Below are 18,155 nucleotides of genomic sequence, written 5' to 3'. Positions count from 1 at the left end.
CAATTAACTTTGGGTACAAGGATTGTATTTGTCCTATCATGTCCTAAATGTATATTGTGTCATGAAGCATGAATCTGATATACGTACGGGTACAGGCTCGTTCGAAAAGAACGTATCCCGAGTTACAGACGCACTGGTTTCTGGATTTATCACAATAGGCGTTACGTCCGCATGGTCCTCCACAGGGCACTGTAGAAGATTTGATTGTAATTATAATAATTCAAGAGAAAAGGGATAACGAACATTATTTGAGCAACATAGGGGAATTTACCTAAATACTTTTTAAACGGATGATCATAATCGTCATTGAACATTCACATTCTCCAAAATGATCGACAGAACATATACCTATAATTGTAAGGTGATGCTTTAACTCAATACAGAATACAGTTTAGTTAAATATTGGTTGATTTGAGAAGGCAATGGTCAAATGATAAAGTTAAATGATATTCATTGATCAATATGGCGAAAGGAAGGGGGGAAATAAAGCGATGGTATATACAGAATGGTTTCAAGGAAAACACCTACGACCACATACATGTAGCATACATACAGTATATGAGAAATATCTGTAATTGTATAGTTATCTAAAAATGTCCACGTTATAATTAATGTTTGTTTACATACAGTATATGAGAAACCCATGGCGGAAGTATCTTTTATAGTATAGTTATTTAAAAATTCCATGTAATAATTAATGAATGATACCAATCGGTTAACTCACAGACACAAGATCCATGGTACACAAAGTATCCTGTGTTACAGACACACTGGTTGGATGAGCGATCGCAGCGGGCGTTTGGTCCACATGGTCCTCCGCATGGCACTGCAATGTATATTATCACCATCTTTACAATAATTGTATAATTTTACTATGAGTCAGGGCAACACTTGCACACTCTATGACTGCTACAGGATAAATGTCAATAGTTTGTTGTCAAATGAATTGCTTAATAAATACTTGTGATATTTTTCCTGTTAGTATTTTTAACAAATTTAATACCGTGTAAATGCAGTAAATAATGTAAGTGTAAATACTCACAGACACATGATCCGTGATATACAAAGTATCCTGTGTTACAAACGCATTGATTGGTTGAACGATCACAACGAGCGTTTGGTCCACATGGTCCTCCACAAGGCACTGTAAAAGTTGATCAATATCTACTTATGAATATATACAAGATCACAGACCTTTGACATGATATATGAAATAGGTAGCATAACAATATAAGTTTATCTTAGAGCATAGGATTAATTTAAAACAAAGATGATTAAGAGGGAAGGTATAGTTGAAATAAACCTGCCTTCATTTTCTACTGTCAAATATCTAACAAATATATGTACTTTATACGGGTGTATATCCATTTTGCACGACAATATCATCACATTACTTGTTGGTGAGAAGTTTAAATTAGAGCATTGTTGCAATGACTGAATAGGAGATCACCATATGTACGCTATTGGGCTAAAACGAAAATTCGCTTTTGCGAAAGTTGCTGAACAAATAGTCTATATGGATATATCATATATTACATCATGCTAAAACAATATATGCACACTATCATCATGCATGGTACATACGGGTACAAGATCCTTTGAACAAAACGTATCCTGGGTAGCAGACACACTTGTTGGTTGTCAGATCACACTGTGCGTTGGGGCCACAGGGTCCACCGCATGGTACTGTGATTGAAATATATTATATTATTGTATAATCTTATATGTGTATATTTATATAACATTGTATATAAACTGCTTCATTATTTGGTTTGAACGAGTGGTTGAAAAGCTAGGTGTCCATATAAACTAAGAGTTAAGTTAAGTGCTGCTCTCAAACTAGAATTTCAATTTTATGACGACCTTAATTCATGGATGTGTTATTTTTACATGATATTATTCATATAGATAAACTGTATACAATACAATATAATAGCGTTTGTATTTGTCACCATTATACTTTCTTGAGGTTGATTTGTGATTTCATTTTCGCCACTATTGGTCTCATTTTCACGATTCGTCGATGTTAAATTTGATGACGCTTACTCTTCCGGTGCTTTGTAATTAATGTGACGTCGATTTATTGATTTTGCGATAGAATTACGATTTTTTTATTATGTCGATATTCTCTGAATTTCACACTTACAGACACACGAGCCGTGGTACAGCCTGTATCCGGAGTTACAGACACATTGGTTGGATTGACGGTTACAGTAGGCGTTCTTTCCGCAGGGTCCACCACATGGAACTGTAACAATAGCATTTATAAATGATGTCATTGACTCAATTTAGCCATATCGTGTATCTAAAGGATATATAAAGGACCGTTTCATAGTTAATGTATTAAAACCTTTATTACTGTCTGAATGTTTCGTGTATAAAATTGATGTTGTAAATACATATTGAAAAAAGGTTGGAATTATATACATATGTAATAATTTTTCTTATCAAAAGTGAAATCCCCTGTGACTAAGCAGTTCCTATGGAACGCTATTCACTTTTAAAAATTATTTATAAAATATTTAACTCCATTCGGTATACATTATGTATAGACTTTCCTAAGTTAAACGTAAAGCACTTCACGAAAATGTGTATTCAGCGAGGATTTAATAATTTTGGGTTTTATGTACACTTTTTCATCACCGAGATACCAGTATGAAATAATAACTATTTAAGTATCAGCATATATAATACGTGTACTTACGTGAGCAAGAGCCCTGGAAGAGGATGTATCCGGTGTCGCAAACGCATTTCTGGGAAAGCATGTCACAGTGGGCATTAGGACCACATGGGCCGCCGCATGGTTCTGAAGATAGTTACATACAATTATCACGTTATGGTTAACTGTTTCAATATCCGGTATACATATCGTAACAAATTATTATGATGATGTCAAAAGTGGTACTGGATTTAACATACTGTAAATGTTAATTTTTAGCGGTAATATTATCTAAGCGACTTTCGCTGAATTTTGATTGCGCTAATGGTAGGTTATGTACAATGTTTTATATTTCAAGCATTGTCGGCGCAATTATTCCTAATTGCGCTTATCCGATTCAATAAACGTTTGTGCTAAAATTTGAGCATGCTAAAATAATAACATTCACAGCAATGTGATCCGTCCACAAAATAGACAAATACGTAAGAATTATTCTAAGGATAATTTAATTTCGTTGAATTAATTTATGAGTTTTGATATGATTTTTAACAAATATGCTTCATCTACATGTAAGCAATTATGTGCTGGTCAAAGCTTGTGCGGATGGATATTGTTGCGCCCTTATCCTTTGTGACTCCTTATCCGTTTATAAACGTCTACTTACTGTATAGTGTAAAGATTATAAAACAAATTAAAGGATTGTATTTATGTGAGTATCGGGTCGAAAGACACCTGTAACGGATTGAAAACAAATGGGTCAAAATATATTATGTCTTGAAGTACAATAAGTTATATTATTGAATTGATTTGAAACCTTAAAAATCACTCAAAAGTAACATTTACAAATGCTTACACAAAAGTCTAACATTGGTGTAATTGTATGGTATTACTCACTGTCATTATCCTGAATAGTAACTGTTGCCAGGTTCCTACTACCGATAGTAGCTCCAACAGCAACTGAAACTGACGTCAGACTCACAGAGAATGTCTCAGTCTGTTCATAGACCTGGATTTGATCGGAACACAAAAATAGTTATTTATTTACTACTATGTTTTGATACACCTCTTATGTATAAGAGATCATCAATCTCATATGAATGATTCAATGAATAATTCTGCTGATAGGACGATTCTTTCTACCATCGGCTACACATATCGTTATGTTATTATTACATAACGTTTCACTAGTGAATAGTTTTGTATACAAAATGGTATCTATACATGTAAACAATTAATAGTCCAATGCGTAGATAACAACTAAATATGATAGTGAAAAACTCCGTCTGTAAAATAGCAATCGATATATAATAAGGTTAAGGTAGCATTCGCAACAAAATGGTCACCCTTATTTTATATATGACTGATGTTAAAGGAATTGCTATTTTCAGTTTTGTATCACATCGAAGTGCAGTAATATAAACATATCGATGATAAAAAACCCCATACAAACTGGTATTCGTTATTTCTAAATTGAAACTTGTTATAATTACATTAATGTATTACCGGTACATTAAACGAGGGGGGCTTTTATGAACTAAACTTGCACACTGGTATTTCGTTATTACTTAACCGAAACTTGTGATGATTATATTATATCTTACCTGGTCATTGACAATACTGATAGAGAGGGACTGAGTTTTTTCTCCGTTGTTGAATGTGACTGATCCCTGGTTGTTTGAGAAGTCGCTGCCGTATGATGCACTAATAGCCCGAGTTACCCAAGTTACCGACACAGACTGATATGTTCCGCCGGTTCTCTCTAAATCAATTTGTACCTGTCCATCACCTTCCTTCACGTTATAACTGATTTTAACAAACTGAACCACACTTGGCACTGAAAATAAATAAGTGTCATTGTACTAAACAATTCAGCAACCATAAATATAATTTAAATAAATACAAAAACTTTTTTACACTAAAGCTTTACAAGCGCTTTACAAAATGTCGTGTTTCCTATTATAGATGTTGTTTTAATGGATTAAAAATAAAATTATTCAAAAGGAAACGAAAACACAACAAAAATTATGATACTGCGATTGACTACATAGATACAAGAATAAATCGTTGAATAGATACAAAGAGTCATTTTGCACCGACGAGAAACCAGGAAGGCACAATATACGTAAAGTGTTTTTTTTTTCAAATCTGTCGTTTTCAAATTGATCATATTACATCAATGATATTTAATAATATTTTATTCATATCAATTTATAATAATTTCTTGTGTATACATTTTAGGTATCTGCAAATTGAAGAGCTACAAAACAAACTCAAATTGAAATGATTGGAACATGTGAAATGAATTGTTAACAATGACCATTAAAACTTAAAGGATAAGAAAGAAAATGGCTTACGATGGCATCCTCCATTGTATGCGTCTCCCATGTATCCTTGGTTACAGTGACATCGGTTGTCGCCCTTGTTACAGTAAGTATTGACAGGACAATCTCCACCACATGGCACTGTAACAATGATAGAATGTTAATTAGCAACTGTAATTCGCAAACAAAATAAAAAAAATCACCAATGCAACCTTTAACATGTTTCATTTACATTGACATGTGCATGTCTCATCATTATTGGATCCGTATGATTACAGTATTTGATAATCTGTTTGCCATTAACATATAGATTGTACATTCGTCGATACTAACGAGAACAGGTTGCGTGGTAGAGGATGTATCCCTTGTTACAGACACACTGGTTACTGCCTTTGTCACAGTAGGCGTTAACTCCACATGGTCCTCCACATGGCACTGACAAAATTAGACGTCGTATGTTTGAATATGTTTGCTTAAGTTAACAGTTTTGTAAGATGCAATGTTGATAAATAAATACAAATTCACCATCATGGCTCTAAAATTTGGAAGTATAGAGACATGTTTTACTTGTATAAGATGTTCACTTTCTAGAACAATTTTGGTATGATAAATACAGCAGTATTATATTGTACTTTTATCTGTCTGATACTATATTTGATATCAGCATTATCTTTCAAACATCCGTGTAAATATAATAACTAAGACTTGGAAATCTATTTTCTACGTATTACTTTGTTCAATATGTAATAATCAAACACACTTACGAGAACATTGTCCATGGAACGAAAAGTATCCTTTGTCACATTCGCACTGGTTGGTTCCTTTGTTGCAGAAGGCGTTTGGTCCGCATGGTCCTCCACAAGGCACTATTAAAATATAAATTTCAACTTGCCTTTGTAATTCACATTATTGTTCTACTGATCAGTATATCTAAAAGCGTTGTTATAATCTTTGAGGCTATTTCTAAGCGAGGTATTTGTTGCTATTCCCAGCTTCGATATACATCATTGCTATCGGAGATTAAATTAATCAACTATAAACGTACGAGTTACTAATTGCAACAGAACAAATTGATTTTATAACGTGAAAAGCTTCTTTACTTACAGACACACGAGCCTTTGAAGACGAAGTATCCTTGGTAACACACACACTTGTTAGAAACCATATCACATCGGGCGTTTGGTCCACATGGTCCACCACATGGCACTGAGAGTAAAAACGCATTATGTTATAAGCATATCAATTATGAATACAAAAACTTGTAAATACAGAGTAAAACGTTTAGATCTTAATAAGAACAAACATATAAGGAGTATTATGAACTAATATATATGTATATGAGGTAACATTGAGGGAAAACAGAATGATTGATAATAATAATAGGAAACTATTCATAGAGCGAGACATTTGACAATGCTAATGTATAATAATCAACGTTATGTATAGAACGATTTATTTAAACTGTTTATAATTTATTTCTAATTATATCAAATGTATTTATTCTTCATTTTTTATGGAATCAAGTTTACTTAATGGTACCAATGGTTTCAGAATATACTGTAATTGTATGTATTAAGCGCAATCACATGCTAAGCGGGGAACTGAATAAGAATAGCGCAATGATGAATTGGCGCCCTTATAGCTTTTGACATATCAATCAATACACAGAAACTGCGATTAGCGCATTCAAATTAAAATGCCTTGGTGCAAAAAACGCTAAAATAACATTACCGCAAATATACTTAAGTTAACTGTAGATGGATTTAGTGAGGATGTCTCCTACTCATTTCTTCATTATGTGACCGATAAAAACTTAACCATATTTTCCCCAGACTATATGGATATTACTGTATATTGAAGGTTAAAACAGCTTAACCATATTTTCCTTACATAAGATGTATGAGATCATTTACAAATAAAATATAATTACAATACTTTAGCTATATATAGAACGCTAAAATAACAGTCTATACATACAGACACAGGCTCCCTTGTATAGTGAATAGCCTTGGTTACAAACACATTGGTTAGACAGACGATCACAATAAGCGTTCTTTCCGCATGGACCTCCGCATGGTACTAAGTAAAATACAAAACAGATATACTTTATAATATTTCCAAATAATGATGACGTCTAAACAAATCCGCAATGTTTACTAAAACGCGATCAAACAAGAGAAAATATATTGACAATAACGCGAGCTTATAGAGGACTGTGTAAAGTATAGGTTAGGACGAACCGCATTTCAGTAGCCATATATCTTCAATACTTACGAGTACATGATCCATGGTACAGTATATATCCGGTGTTACAGACACACTGGTTTATGCCCTTATCACAGAAGGCGTTGGAACCACATTGTCCTCCACATGGCACTGCAATAAACATATATATGCAGGAATTGCATAATATAATATCAAATACTAGACATTTAAAAATCTTGCCAATAATCCTGACTTGTATTATTTTTTTATGGAGACTCGCTATAGCAAAACCATGATGATTGCTAGAAGGTCGAAACAGATGTATATTGCAGTTTCATATTGATTTTTAGGCTGTACCGTATTCAACTGTAAAGGTTTATTCAAGGTTGTGCCGTTTGTTCAATCTTTGTAAAGGAATAGATAACCTGTTTTGGTATTGGATATGTGACTACTGATTAATACTTTTAAGAATATAATGTAACAGCTACACTAGCTTGTCAAAAACATGAAACACTGTTTAAATATATATATTATTCATAATGACGTACAATATATTGCATTTGCTGTTGAATGGTAATCCTGCAGGTTATATAATATCCTTTTTTACATTTAATATCCACGGAACGCAGATACGTATTATACCGTATATACAGCACAGTAAGTACAGTTAACAGATTGGAACGTACAGACACAGGATCCATGGAACAACATGTAACCCTTGTTACAGACACACTGGTTGCTGCCTTTGTCACAGTAAGCGTTAGGTGCACATGGTCCTCCACAAGGCACTAACATTAAAAAAAAAAAAGGACAAACCAATAAATACGGATCAACACATCGGCGGGAATAGTAGAGTATCAAGGGACAGTATTACTGTGCAAAAGTTTAGAATTATGTATATGAACTTGACGTGTTAATAGTTTAAACTAACGCATATGCTATTTTAAACATAACCTGTTAAGTTTTAATATGTTTATTTTACTTCGTACTAGTATATAGCCAATGATTTACTGTACTAATCTCAGTCAGTGGAATAACTTACGGGTACACGATCCATGGAAGAGAACGTAGCCGGAGTTACAGACACATTGGTTTCTACTCTTATCGCAGTAAGCGTAAGGTCCACATGGTCCACCGCATGGCACTGATATAAAAAGGTAGGAAAGTTAAGTAAGGCATGTTTAAGAAACTACAATATTAACATCGTAATAGACACATAGCAGCTTAGTTAAAAATAATAACGAGTTATTTCTGGTTGCATAATACCAGATGGATAAAGTTAGTTACGTACATTCGAAAGTTCTTATCGATTTCAATGTCTCTCAATAACAAATCATAAAACTGCGTATCAACATATCTGAGCTTCCGGATCAATCAGTAGTGGATATACTCACAGACACATGATCCCTTGTATATCATATATCCTTGGTTACAAACACACTCATTTGTGTGTTGGTTGCAATAGGCATTGGCTGCACACGGTCCTCCACATGGCACTGCCAATACAAAGTTGTACACGGATCGTGTTCGTATAATGATGAAAATGCGTAAAATGGTCAATGATCTTACGGAATTCATTTCAGTATCCACTTGTGCACAAAAATCACTACTTTCACGAGTGATGCAGAATATAAATGTTGTACAAAACGTGATGTGTTAAAGGAATCAAGCGCGTACTTTATCAAATGTCAAGATTGACAGAGAAAATGGGTCCCCTTTCGGCTTCAGTACCATTACATCAACCGTATTGGTTGGCGTGCTACAGGCACATCAGCATTTTAAGATATATTAAAATAAAAACAAAATATGACCATATAAACTTTATGATTTATGACGTAAAACTACACTACAGATGATTAAACTTTATGAACGTTTGTGAATCTATGACATTTAACACTCACGGGTACACGATCCTTTGAATGAAACGTATCCTGTGTTGCAGACGCATTGGTTTGAATGTTGATCGCAATAGGCATTCTTGCCACAAGGTCCTCCACATGGTACTAGAATAAGAACAAATTTTGTGTCATGTAATCATGTGTCTCATAATCTAACACCCATTTTCATTAAGCATTGTGTGAGGTTAATACTTAATCGATACAAAGAAGACATGTGTGTTATAACTCCCTATTGTTACATAACCGAGTCAACTTATAGTGTAATATTGGCGTAGAAGAAAATTAACATGAGTAACTATGAAAACATCATTGTGAAGTTTTATATGATATAATGCTATGGTATCGGTAAGGATGACGTCTCTTCGGTGATTAACGATATAAGGACAGAAAACAATCATCTGTAATCATGTGTCTCATAATTTAACACCCATTTTCATTAAGCATTGTATATAATACCTTTTTCAATAAATGCAATATTACAGGAACAATTATATTGATATCTTTATTCATAATTGTTTCAGCATGATAACATTTTTAATTACTTACATTGACAAGAGCCTGAGAAGAAGATGTACCCTTTTACACAAACACATTGGTTTGTTACAGAGTCACAGCGGGAGTTGGATGGACACTTTCCTCCACAGGGCACTATTTAATATTAAACGATATACGTAATCAGCATTCTAATCAATATATTCCGTGAACATCTATTCTAAAACATAGCATGTGTATGTAATACCCAAAACTTGTAAGTTAGTGCAAGATAGTTTGTATTCAATAAGTATTAAAAAGATTTTATTTTTTTTTGACATTACATAATATCCTTTAAGCTTTAATATTTATGAGGACTGATATTGTTTCAAGAACAAGACTTACGAGCACATGATCCATGGAACAGGACGTATCCTTTGTTGCAGACACACTGGTTGCTGCCTTTGTCACAATAAGAGTTTGGTGCACAAGGTCCACCACATGGCACTGTATCGTAGTACATAAAAAGTATGATTGGCTACCAGATATATTTACAAATGAACAGATCGACATCAGTTTCCCCGCTTAGCATGTGATTGTGCTTAACAGTCTACGTTGGATATAGCTAGATACACGTTAATGTGTCGTTTAAGCTTGATTGGATGTTTAGAAAACTCGATGGATACGTATGCGTATGACAATGGGGTCGATACTTAAACTATTAACTAGTTGCTTAAATACCGTGTGACACAAAGCTTAATTCATGTGAAAATATAGTTTGGGAATCTACTGATGTATAAATGAGTATTTTAAATATTATATGTTGCCTTTCAGTGAGCCTAAAAACGTTGAGACCTCATATTTCAATCATTTGAATATTCAAATATCGCTGTAGTTCACTTACAGACACATGATCCGTGATATGAAAGGTATCCCTTGTTACAGACACATTCGTTCCTGTTCTTGTCGCAATAAGAGTTGGGTCCACATGGGCCTCCGCATGGCACTTAAAATAGAATGCAACGATTGTTATAATGAAAACAGTGCGTAATAAAAAAAAGTTTTAATGTAAAATGACTGTTACCAATACGATTTATCCGTATTACAACATCGGTCGAGTCAATTAAAGTCTCTTGGCTTCGGACCTTTCTATAACATCACCCATATCAATTTTCTATTGATATACGTATTTATATTTATCTATGTGAAGTAACATTGAATATTTGTATCCGTAAATACTCAATACAAAATCCATTTAACGAAATAATGTCATGGTTTTGGTCAAGGAATTATGGTAACGTACTGTAGATACAGGTAAATTAATATTCAGTCAACTAACATTTTCTCGATGCCAGTGGGGTCATGAAATGAAAACCCTTTGGGATTTCAAGAGTATTCGGGGTAACCAAGTGTATATTCAATAGATGTTTTCCGTAGGAATGGTTTCAAAATGCATTTTGCTGTTATATTCACTGGCGTTTCAAGCTGCCTGGCAATACTGTCACAATCACATTATGCCTGCGAAAAACTTGCCCAAGAACGAACTAGCTATATACAGATGTATACTTACAAACACATGCGCCTTTGTATGTTAGGTATCCTGTGAGACAGACACATCTGTTCGATGCTCTGTCACATCGTTCGTTTGATCCACATGGTCCACCACAAGGCACTGAAAGAGTCAGTAGCGTATGGTGTATAATTAGTATGATACGACCAGCAAACAGGTTGTATGGCCTCCACATATATGCTATATGTTTGTAATCCAAGGTTCTACATATATTTAAATATTCAAACAAACATAGGTTTGCAGTTAGAAGATAAGATATTTCTTGACGTAAATAGAAAAAAAAAGATTTTCTTTTTAAATAGTTTAAGGAAAAGGTACAATTATGAAAATGGTACTAACGAACGCAGCTCTTTCTGTACAAGATGTATCCTGTGTTACAGACGCATTCCTGGGACTGCATGTCACAATGTTCATTTGCTTTACAGGCTCCTCCGCATGGTGCTATAAACAAGTGAAAACATTATATACCAAGTAAATCTTAGAAATGTTTGAAAAAATTAGATATTAAGTAAGCCTTCTACGGATGACTTATATGTAGCAAATATATAATATTGAACGCCTTAAAATGCAGAAAGTGCCATTTGATAATGTACTGAGTTGACACATAAGTTCATACTGTAATATATTACTTTTGTAGAAAAATCTAATTATCGTAAAGATGCAAGACAATCAAATTTAGAAACATATTTGATATATTTAATCACTTTATATTATACGTTATAAGGTTATTGGCTTGTGTGTCTTACCGTCGTCGCTATCAATGGTCACAGTGGTTGTCGTGAGTGATCCGAGTGATCCGTCATTGTTAACAGATACTAGTGACACTGTGAACGATTCGTCAGTTTCATACACCTGGAAATGTTACGTTTAAGAGTAAGATAATATACACTATATGATCAATTTTTATTGCGATACTTTAAACATTAAGATTTCGTTAAAAGTACATCTACATATGCTATTGTGTTATGTTTCCAAGTTAACATGTATAAAACTTGATAGATACATGTGGTTTATTGCGTTGCATTTTAAAGTAAAATGTTATAATGTTTAGGGTGCACATCAATAATTTAATATCAATTAAAAACAATAAATCTGTTTCATCTCTTCCACTCTATCAATATCACACTATCATCATTTCACGTATTGTTAACACTTTTTAAGAAGATTGTAGTTAATCAATTAGTTATAAATTCTTAACGATTTATCAATACTAGAGAAGTAATCAGGGAAACAAAATGGTGAGTAAAAATTATTAGTAAAATAGGCAAAAGCCGACACAACATCAAACAAGCCAATTGATTTAAATGTTAACTGGAACCATATACCTTGTCATTGACAATCTTGATATTAATTTTCAAGCTTTTAACTCCACTCTTAAAGTTCAAAGATCCTTTCGTGCCAACGTAGTCACTCTTCTGTAAAGCACTTCCGTCGTTGGATACCCATGACACCACGTTGGAACTAGAACTGCCGCCAGTTCTGACAACTTCTATCTGTACCTGACCTACATTCTCTTTTACTGAGTAGCTTAGGCGCACGAGTGAGAACACGCTTGGTTCTGAAACACAAGTGAGTGTTTGATGTTATGTTTGAATATCATGATGCAGTTTAACGTCATTATCCTGAATTCTGATTTCTCGATACTTTAATCTGTAATTATTTCTATGGTACATTTGGCCAAACGTATATACCTTTTATTTAAAGATGTTTTTGTCAAATCATAATTATTTAACTGTTTTATCTAGGTATCTCAATTATCAAACAGTGTGCAGTCCAGCCTGTACATGAAGGTCATTTCAAGGAGCAGATAACTGTGAACTCAAGGTAGATGTTCAGAAGCGGAAAACATGCCTTTTATGATGTTTGGTAACAAGTTCCGCTGTATAAAAGTTCGTTTATGGAGTATGAACACGAAGAATGTCACTTACTGCTACAGCCTTTGTACGGATCCCCGAAAAATCCCGTCTTACATTGACACTTGTTATTGTCGTTACAGAAAGCGTTCTCTCTACATTTTCCTTTGCATGGAACTGCAAAATGATACAACTATGCGTATTTTTCACCCATCAATTAAAACACGACAACAACAAAAAAACAACAACAAATCATTACTTATGTGAGAATGGTGTATCATTATCAAAATATATTCGCGCAGGACTACATTATATATTTGAAGGAATACCTACCGTCACATCCTTTGTAAGGATCTCCGACAAAGCCTTCCAGACAGCGACACCTATTGTCGGATTTTTCACAATAAGCATTCTTCTTACATTTTCCGTCGCATGGCTCTGAACGGTAGAGATGAGAGATTGATTAGAAATAATTCCACTACAAACAATAAACTTTTTATTTGCCGAAATGAGTGCAAATTGATTTTGTCAAATAATAAACGTAACCATAATGTTACCAGGTGATAAAAATAGAATCGTACAAATAAGCACATTTTGATATTAATTGAGAGTTAGAAGTAGTACAGCCAGAATGACTTACTTCCGCATTTTACATAAGGATCACCAACAAGTCCTTTCTTGCATTTACATTTGTTGTCTGTGTCGCAATAGGCATCTTTAACACATTTGTCATCACACGGCTCTGAAAATAACGAGTGATAGTGTAAATTTTAGGTTGATTCAGTATTTAGTATAACGTTACTCTTATTATATATGTTTTCACCAGAACGTCAAATAACTGATTTATTATTAGAATGAATTATTTTAATATTGATGAGGGTTATTATTATGAATATCCACGTCATTAGTTAAAATGATTATTATTCTATGGAACGCAATTCAAGAAATAATAACCTATTCTTTATAGGACATTTTAATCGTTTAAAAACAAACATAAATTTCTAAATTCTAAATGTCACCTCTAATAATTGATATCAAATGAAGAATGCTACTCACTTCTACAGCCAACAGTTGGGTCCCCCATGTATCCTTTGTTACATTGACACTTGTTGTCTTTCTTATTACAGAAGGCATTCTCTCTACAGGCGTCGTCACATGGTTCTAAGACGAGATTATGATTATTGATATTAAAGTAAATAAAAATATTATGAGATATGATTTTGATTTACGAGTTGATCTGATAATGGTCAATTTTTAGACATGACATTACGCAAGTGACAAGTACGCAAAACGTAATTCAGTATTCAAAAAGAAATCTACATTTTGAATAGATCAATACAAAGACAATTATCCTGTTACTGTTGACTTTTTTTTTAAACAAATGTATCATTTGGTCCAAAGACAAAAAGAATGATATATCAAAAGGAGTAGAATTATGATAATAAATCAAATGAAATGAGTATCACATACTGGCACATCTGGTGTAAGGGTCTCCAACAAGTCCGGGGTTACAGTAACATTTGTTGTCCCTGCTTTTACAGAAGGCGTTGTACACACATTTACCGCCGCATGGAACTGTCAATTTCGAAAATCTTGTTTTTGTAATTTTCGAAAAAACCCACAACAAACACAATATCGATAGTAAATCACTCAGGTTAATGATTATATTTAAAGAGTGAATTTCTGAAAAAAGTTATCATCATGACCTTATTCACAATCAAACAATAATTACCATTGATTGACATTCTGAACCATTCTACGACCTTTGCGTTTGTTTATTGATACCTTTCGGGCTCACAATATACTTCAAAGTAACAAACAACTAATTATCATTTTTTGAAACTTACCGTCACAACCATCCGTGTAAGGGTTACCAATAAAGCCTTCATTACACACACATTTGTTGGTTTTACGATCACAATTGGCGTTTGATGGACAGCTTCCTCCACATGGCACTGTCGAAATAGCGGTATATATCACGGAAAAGCAAAAACAATGAAAAATACATATAACTAAATGCATACAATCATTTTGTTGATAATTATACTTTTTATACCCAAGACTGATATTGTGCAATGTAGGAGTTCATCCATCATAAAAGAGTAATAGTATTTACCAAAATGTTAGGGGTTCGCAAATGACTGGTGTCGGATTTTGTTAAAATGAACGTCAAGACATATTATTGTATCATTTAACTATTACATAATGCTTATGTGTAAGATTGTAGGCAATGATAAATCTAATATAAGAACCAGGAGAAACTCCACAATCCAGTTTGAAAGATAATATTATTGAAACCCTATTTGTCCTATACTGTATTTGTTTTATCTACTGCTCATATCATTCTTTATCAAGGTAGGACTATAAATCGGCAACAGTTCTGGCTATTACATGGAGACTTAACGCGAACATACTGCAACCTCCAACTACATGCGTGTCGCACGCACAATATGACGTCATCAAATTACCTTAGCTGTTGTTAGGATGTTAAACAATTGTAAACCAAACTCAGTCGTTTACTCACGTTCACAGCCTTTGTACGCGTTTCCGATGTAACCATCATTACACTGGCACTTGTTATCCGAGTTACAATATGCATTGGCCTTACATTTGTTGTCACATGGGACTGTGAAATATGAAAGTTTTATGTTAATATGTGTTTCACGTTCAAACACTTATAAATATATTCGCAATTAGAGAATAGGTATGTAAGGGATAGATAATACTTACTCTATGTATACACGTATTTTGGATTTTTTTTTATCATTTTTTATTCACGGAAGCAGTCGTGAGTATACTAAATTGAAAATGTTCGAGGTATTAATAATTTGAATACCTTTTACATGATTATAATCTGAAATATTTCCTTTCTGTAACTTTAAGATGACCTACTAACTAGAAAGTGTATGATATAAGAATATACTTCTGTACAACTGTTACATATTCCGTCACCACAATCTTATGTTAGCTTATTTCCCTAAAGCATTTACTCACTGTAACACTTTGTCAAAGCACTTCCACTGTACCCTTCTTTACACTCGCACTGGTTGGTTATTTCGTTACAGACAGCATTGGCGATGCATTTACCCCCGCAAGGCACTGAATTGAATGGTTATAAAAAACATAATGATATAAAGAAGTTTCAGATGTTCATATTTTGTTCATTGAAGCAATTGAATATCTGTTTTTGTTTGTTTTTTGTTGCTGTTTTTTTTTTACATTATCAACTTGCAAATTATACCTAACAAAGGATATTGTTTTCTAGTAACAAAAAGTATATTTCAGAATAGATTCTACGCCTACATATCATTTCCTTAAAGTGACAGATAATAATAAACTTCAATATTTTTTTTATTTTAAAACGAAAACTACAAATGAATGGCTACTAGTTTCTTTTCAAATATTAAAAGCAAATGTTACTAACTAACGGCGCCTTACTGACTGATGAGAGCGAAGACCGACTTACCGTCACATCCGACACTTGAGTAGGGATCACCGACCATGCCATTCTTACAGGAACATACAAATTCCTCCACGTCACAGACGGAATTTTGTCCACATTTGTCCCAACATGGTTCTGGAATTCAATAGAATAATTGTATTTCATGTCGGAATGTCATCTGTATGCATAGACATTAACTATATTGATATTTCGAGTAATTGGAGACTGTTGTTTTCATTTCATCAATAACGACTTCATTACTTAAATATGCAGTCGACTGAAAGTGGAAAGAAATTCGTCGTAGCATGATATACTTTTCTATAGTTCTGTTATTTGCAGAATACAAAGGAATCATTATAAAAGGGAAATCATATTTTATATCAGTATGTGGTAAATGATTTCAGAAACAAAACAAAAATATATATTATCGATACACTGTAACTGCTTTCCGTACAATTGGTCGCCAAGGTATGATGATATATGATTGGATATATCAGATCACACATTATGTGACAAACATAAAAACAAGACTTGATATAACACAATACTATGGTGCATGCATTCGGTTAACACTTCTTCTATTTAACGAAGTGCTAGTTGTAACGCAAATATACATGCATGCTGCTATTTTTGAGATATATAGAAAATAAAACATGAATACTGGGTATTGCTAAAGCAATACATGTCCTCTACCGCAAACTGCAATAGTGACCTTGCCCTTGGCCGAAAAACTCTGAAACTCGGACCTTTTCCGAGATGTTATGGTCCTTTGTCATTGTGTAGAAAAGTATAAAAATAATAATAGGTAACAAATTGTTGAGGGATTTTAAAAGAAAGCCTTAAAAGAGAGAAAACGTTTTAGTGATAATACAGATGTATGATTTAAAACATAAATTTTGAATATTGGCGTATGAATATAACAGTAAAGAAATGGCAGTAAATAAAGAATAGAAAATAAACCTTCTGCCGTAAAAAATGATTTTTTAGAAAGTGTTATATATATAATCTTAATGTTTATATATGTATTAAATATAAGTATCATATTGATTATGCTTGTCGTGTATTCTAATGTTCGGCGCACTATTTGTTCAGCGAAAGAACACGGGCAGGCGGTTGACAGGACGATAAAGGCGGGAACATTTGAATTCCGTTAATAAATAGAGAAATGGGATTTAAAATCATAAGTGATAAATATAAGTATTGAACTACATTCAGTTGGTATTCATAAATATATGAATGCAAACTGGACAAAGGCAAATTTAACATGAAGCGTTATATACCTTGGTGTGTTCAATGCTCATTACTCTTTATGATAAAGAAAGTGTTGAGCACGTTAAGAATACTTACGAACACAGGGGTGTTTGCTGTCGCCTTTGTAGCTAGGTTTACACACACAGCGTCCATTTATGAGGTTAGCGTTTTCACAGCACCAGGTTTTCGTTCCGGCACCTCCTCCCATTCCGCCCATTCCTCCCATTCCGCCCATTCCTCCCATTCCACCCATTCCCCCACTTCCATAAGGATCTTGAGCGTAGTGGTCGGCCACTGAATATCAAAATGGCATAAAATCAAGCATTGGATTGATTTCTTGATAATCATTGAAGGGGTAACACTTACAACTGAATATCCTTGAAGTGTCCGGTAAAAAGTAAATAACATTAGCTTTGGGTAAAAAACACATATGCTAAATTATCATTTCATTACATTACAGATTTGCAAATTAAGGAATTGGCAAA

The 18,155-nt window shown here is 33.6% G+C and overlaps 2 protein-coding genes across 7 annotated transcripts in view; both read right to left on the bottom strand.

Annotated features, from left to right (window-relative positions):
- The window catches only part of LOC117343203 (zonadhesin-like), a 24,820-nt gene extending 12,848 nt beyond the window's left edge, over positions 1-11,972 (bottom strand). For all 6 annotated transcript variants that reach the window (XM_033905538.1, XM_033905539.1, XM_033905540.1 and 3 more), the window contains exons 1-24: positions 11,871-11,972; positions 11,464-11,565; positions 11,125-11,226; positions 10,459-10,560; positions 9,960-10,061; positions 9,630-9,731; positions 9,087-9,188; positions 8,580-8,681; positions 8,228-8,329; positions 7,872-7,973; positions 7,255-7,356; positions 6,958-7,059; positions 6,085-6,186; positions 5,745-5,846; positions 5,314-5,415; positions 5,014-5,121; positions 4,261-4,493; positions 3,554-3,665; positions 2,705-2,806; positions 2,147-2,248; positions 1,585-1,686; positions 1,043-1,144; positions 725-826; positions 88-189 (exon numbers count right to left, since the gene is read on the bottom strand). In XM_033905538.1, coding sequence (XP_033761429.1) covers positions 88-189; positions 725-826; positions 1,043-1,144; positions 1,585-1,686; positions 2,147-2,248; positions 2,705-2,806; positions 3,554-3,665; positions 4,261-4,493; positions 5,014-5,121; positions 5,314-5,415; positions 5,745-5,846; positions 6,085-6,186; positions 6,958-7,059; positions 7,255-7,356; positions 7,872-7,973; positions 8,228-8,329; positions 8,580-8,681; positions 9,087-9,188; positions 9,630-9,731; positions 9,960-10,061; positions 10,459-10,560; positions 11,125-11,226; positions 11,464-11,524 — 2,452 coding nt within the window. In that variant the 5' untranslated portion in view covers positions 11,525-11,565; positions 11,871-11,972. The remainder of the gene's footprint in view (positions 1-87; positions 190-724; positions 827-1,042; positions 1,145-1,584; positions 1,687-2,146; positions 2,249-2,704; positions 2,807-3,553; positions 3,666-4,260; positions 4,494-5,013; positions 5,122-5,313; positions 5,416-5,744; positions 5,847-6,084; positions 6,187-6,957; positions 7,060-7,254; positions 7,357-7,871; positions 7,974-8,227; positions 8,330-8,579; positions 8,682-9,086; positions 9,189-9,629; positions 9,732-9,959; positions 10,062-10,458; positions 10,561-11,124; positions 11,227-11,463; positions 11,566-11,870) is intronic.
- Positions 11,842-18,155, bottom strand: LOC117344154 (protein draper-like). The gene is made up of 12 exons (XM_033906807.1): positions 17,767-18,155; positions 16,444-16,554; positions 15,972-16,076; positions 15,502-15,603; positions 14,825-14,932; positions 14,448-14,552; positions 14,034-14,138; positions 13,618-13,719; positions 13,311-13,415; positions 13,053-13,154; positions 12,450-12,682; positions 11,842-11,976 (listed from the first exon to the last, which is right to left on the bottom strand). Exons 1-12 carry the CDS (start codon positions 17,921-17,923, stop codon positions 11,842-11,844), a joined length of 1,470 nt encoding a protein of 489 aa, XP_033762698.1. The 5' UTR covers positions 17,924-18,155.

The sequence above is a fragment of the Pecten maximus genome, chromosome 15 (assembly GCF_902652985.1).
Source record: "Pecten maximus chromosome 15, xPecMax1.1, whole genome shotgun sequence".
In the NCBI taxonomy this organism is placed as follows: domain Eukaryota; kingdom Metazoa; phylum Mollusca; class Bivalvia; order Pectinida; family Pectinidae; genus Pecten; species Pecten maximus.
Note: the sequence above shows the minus strand (reverse complement) of the source record. Positions and strands in the feature narration are given on the sequence as shown.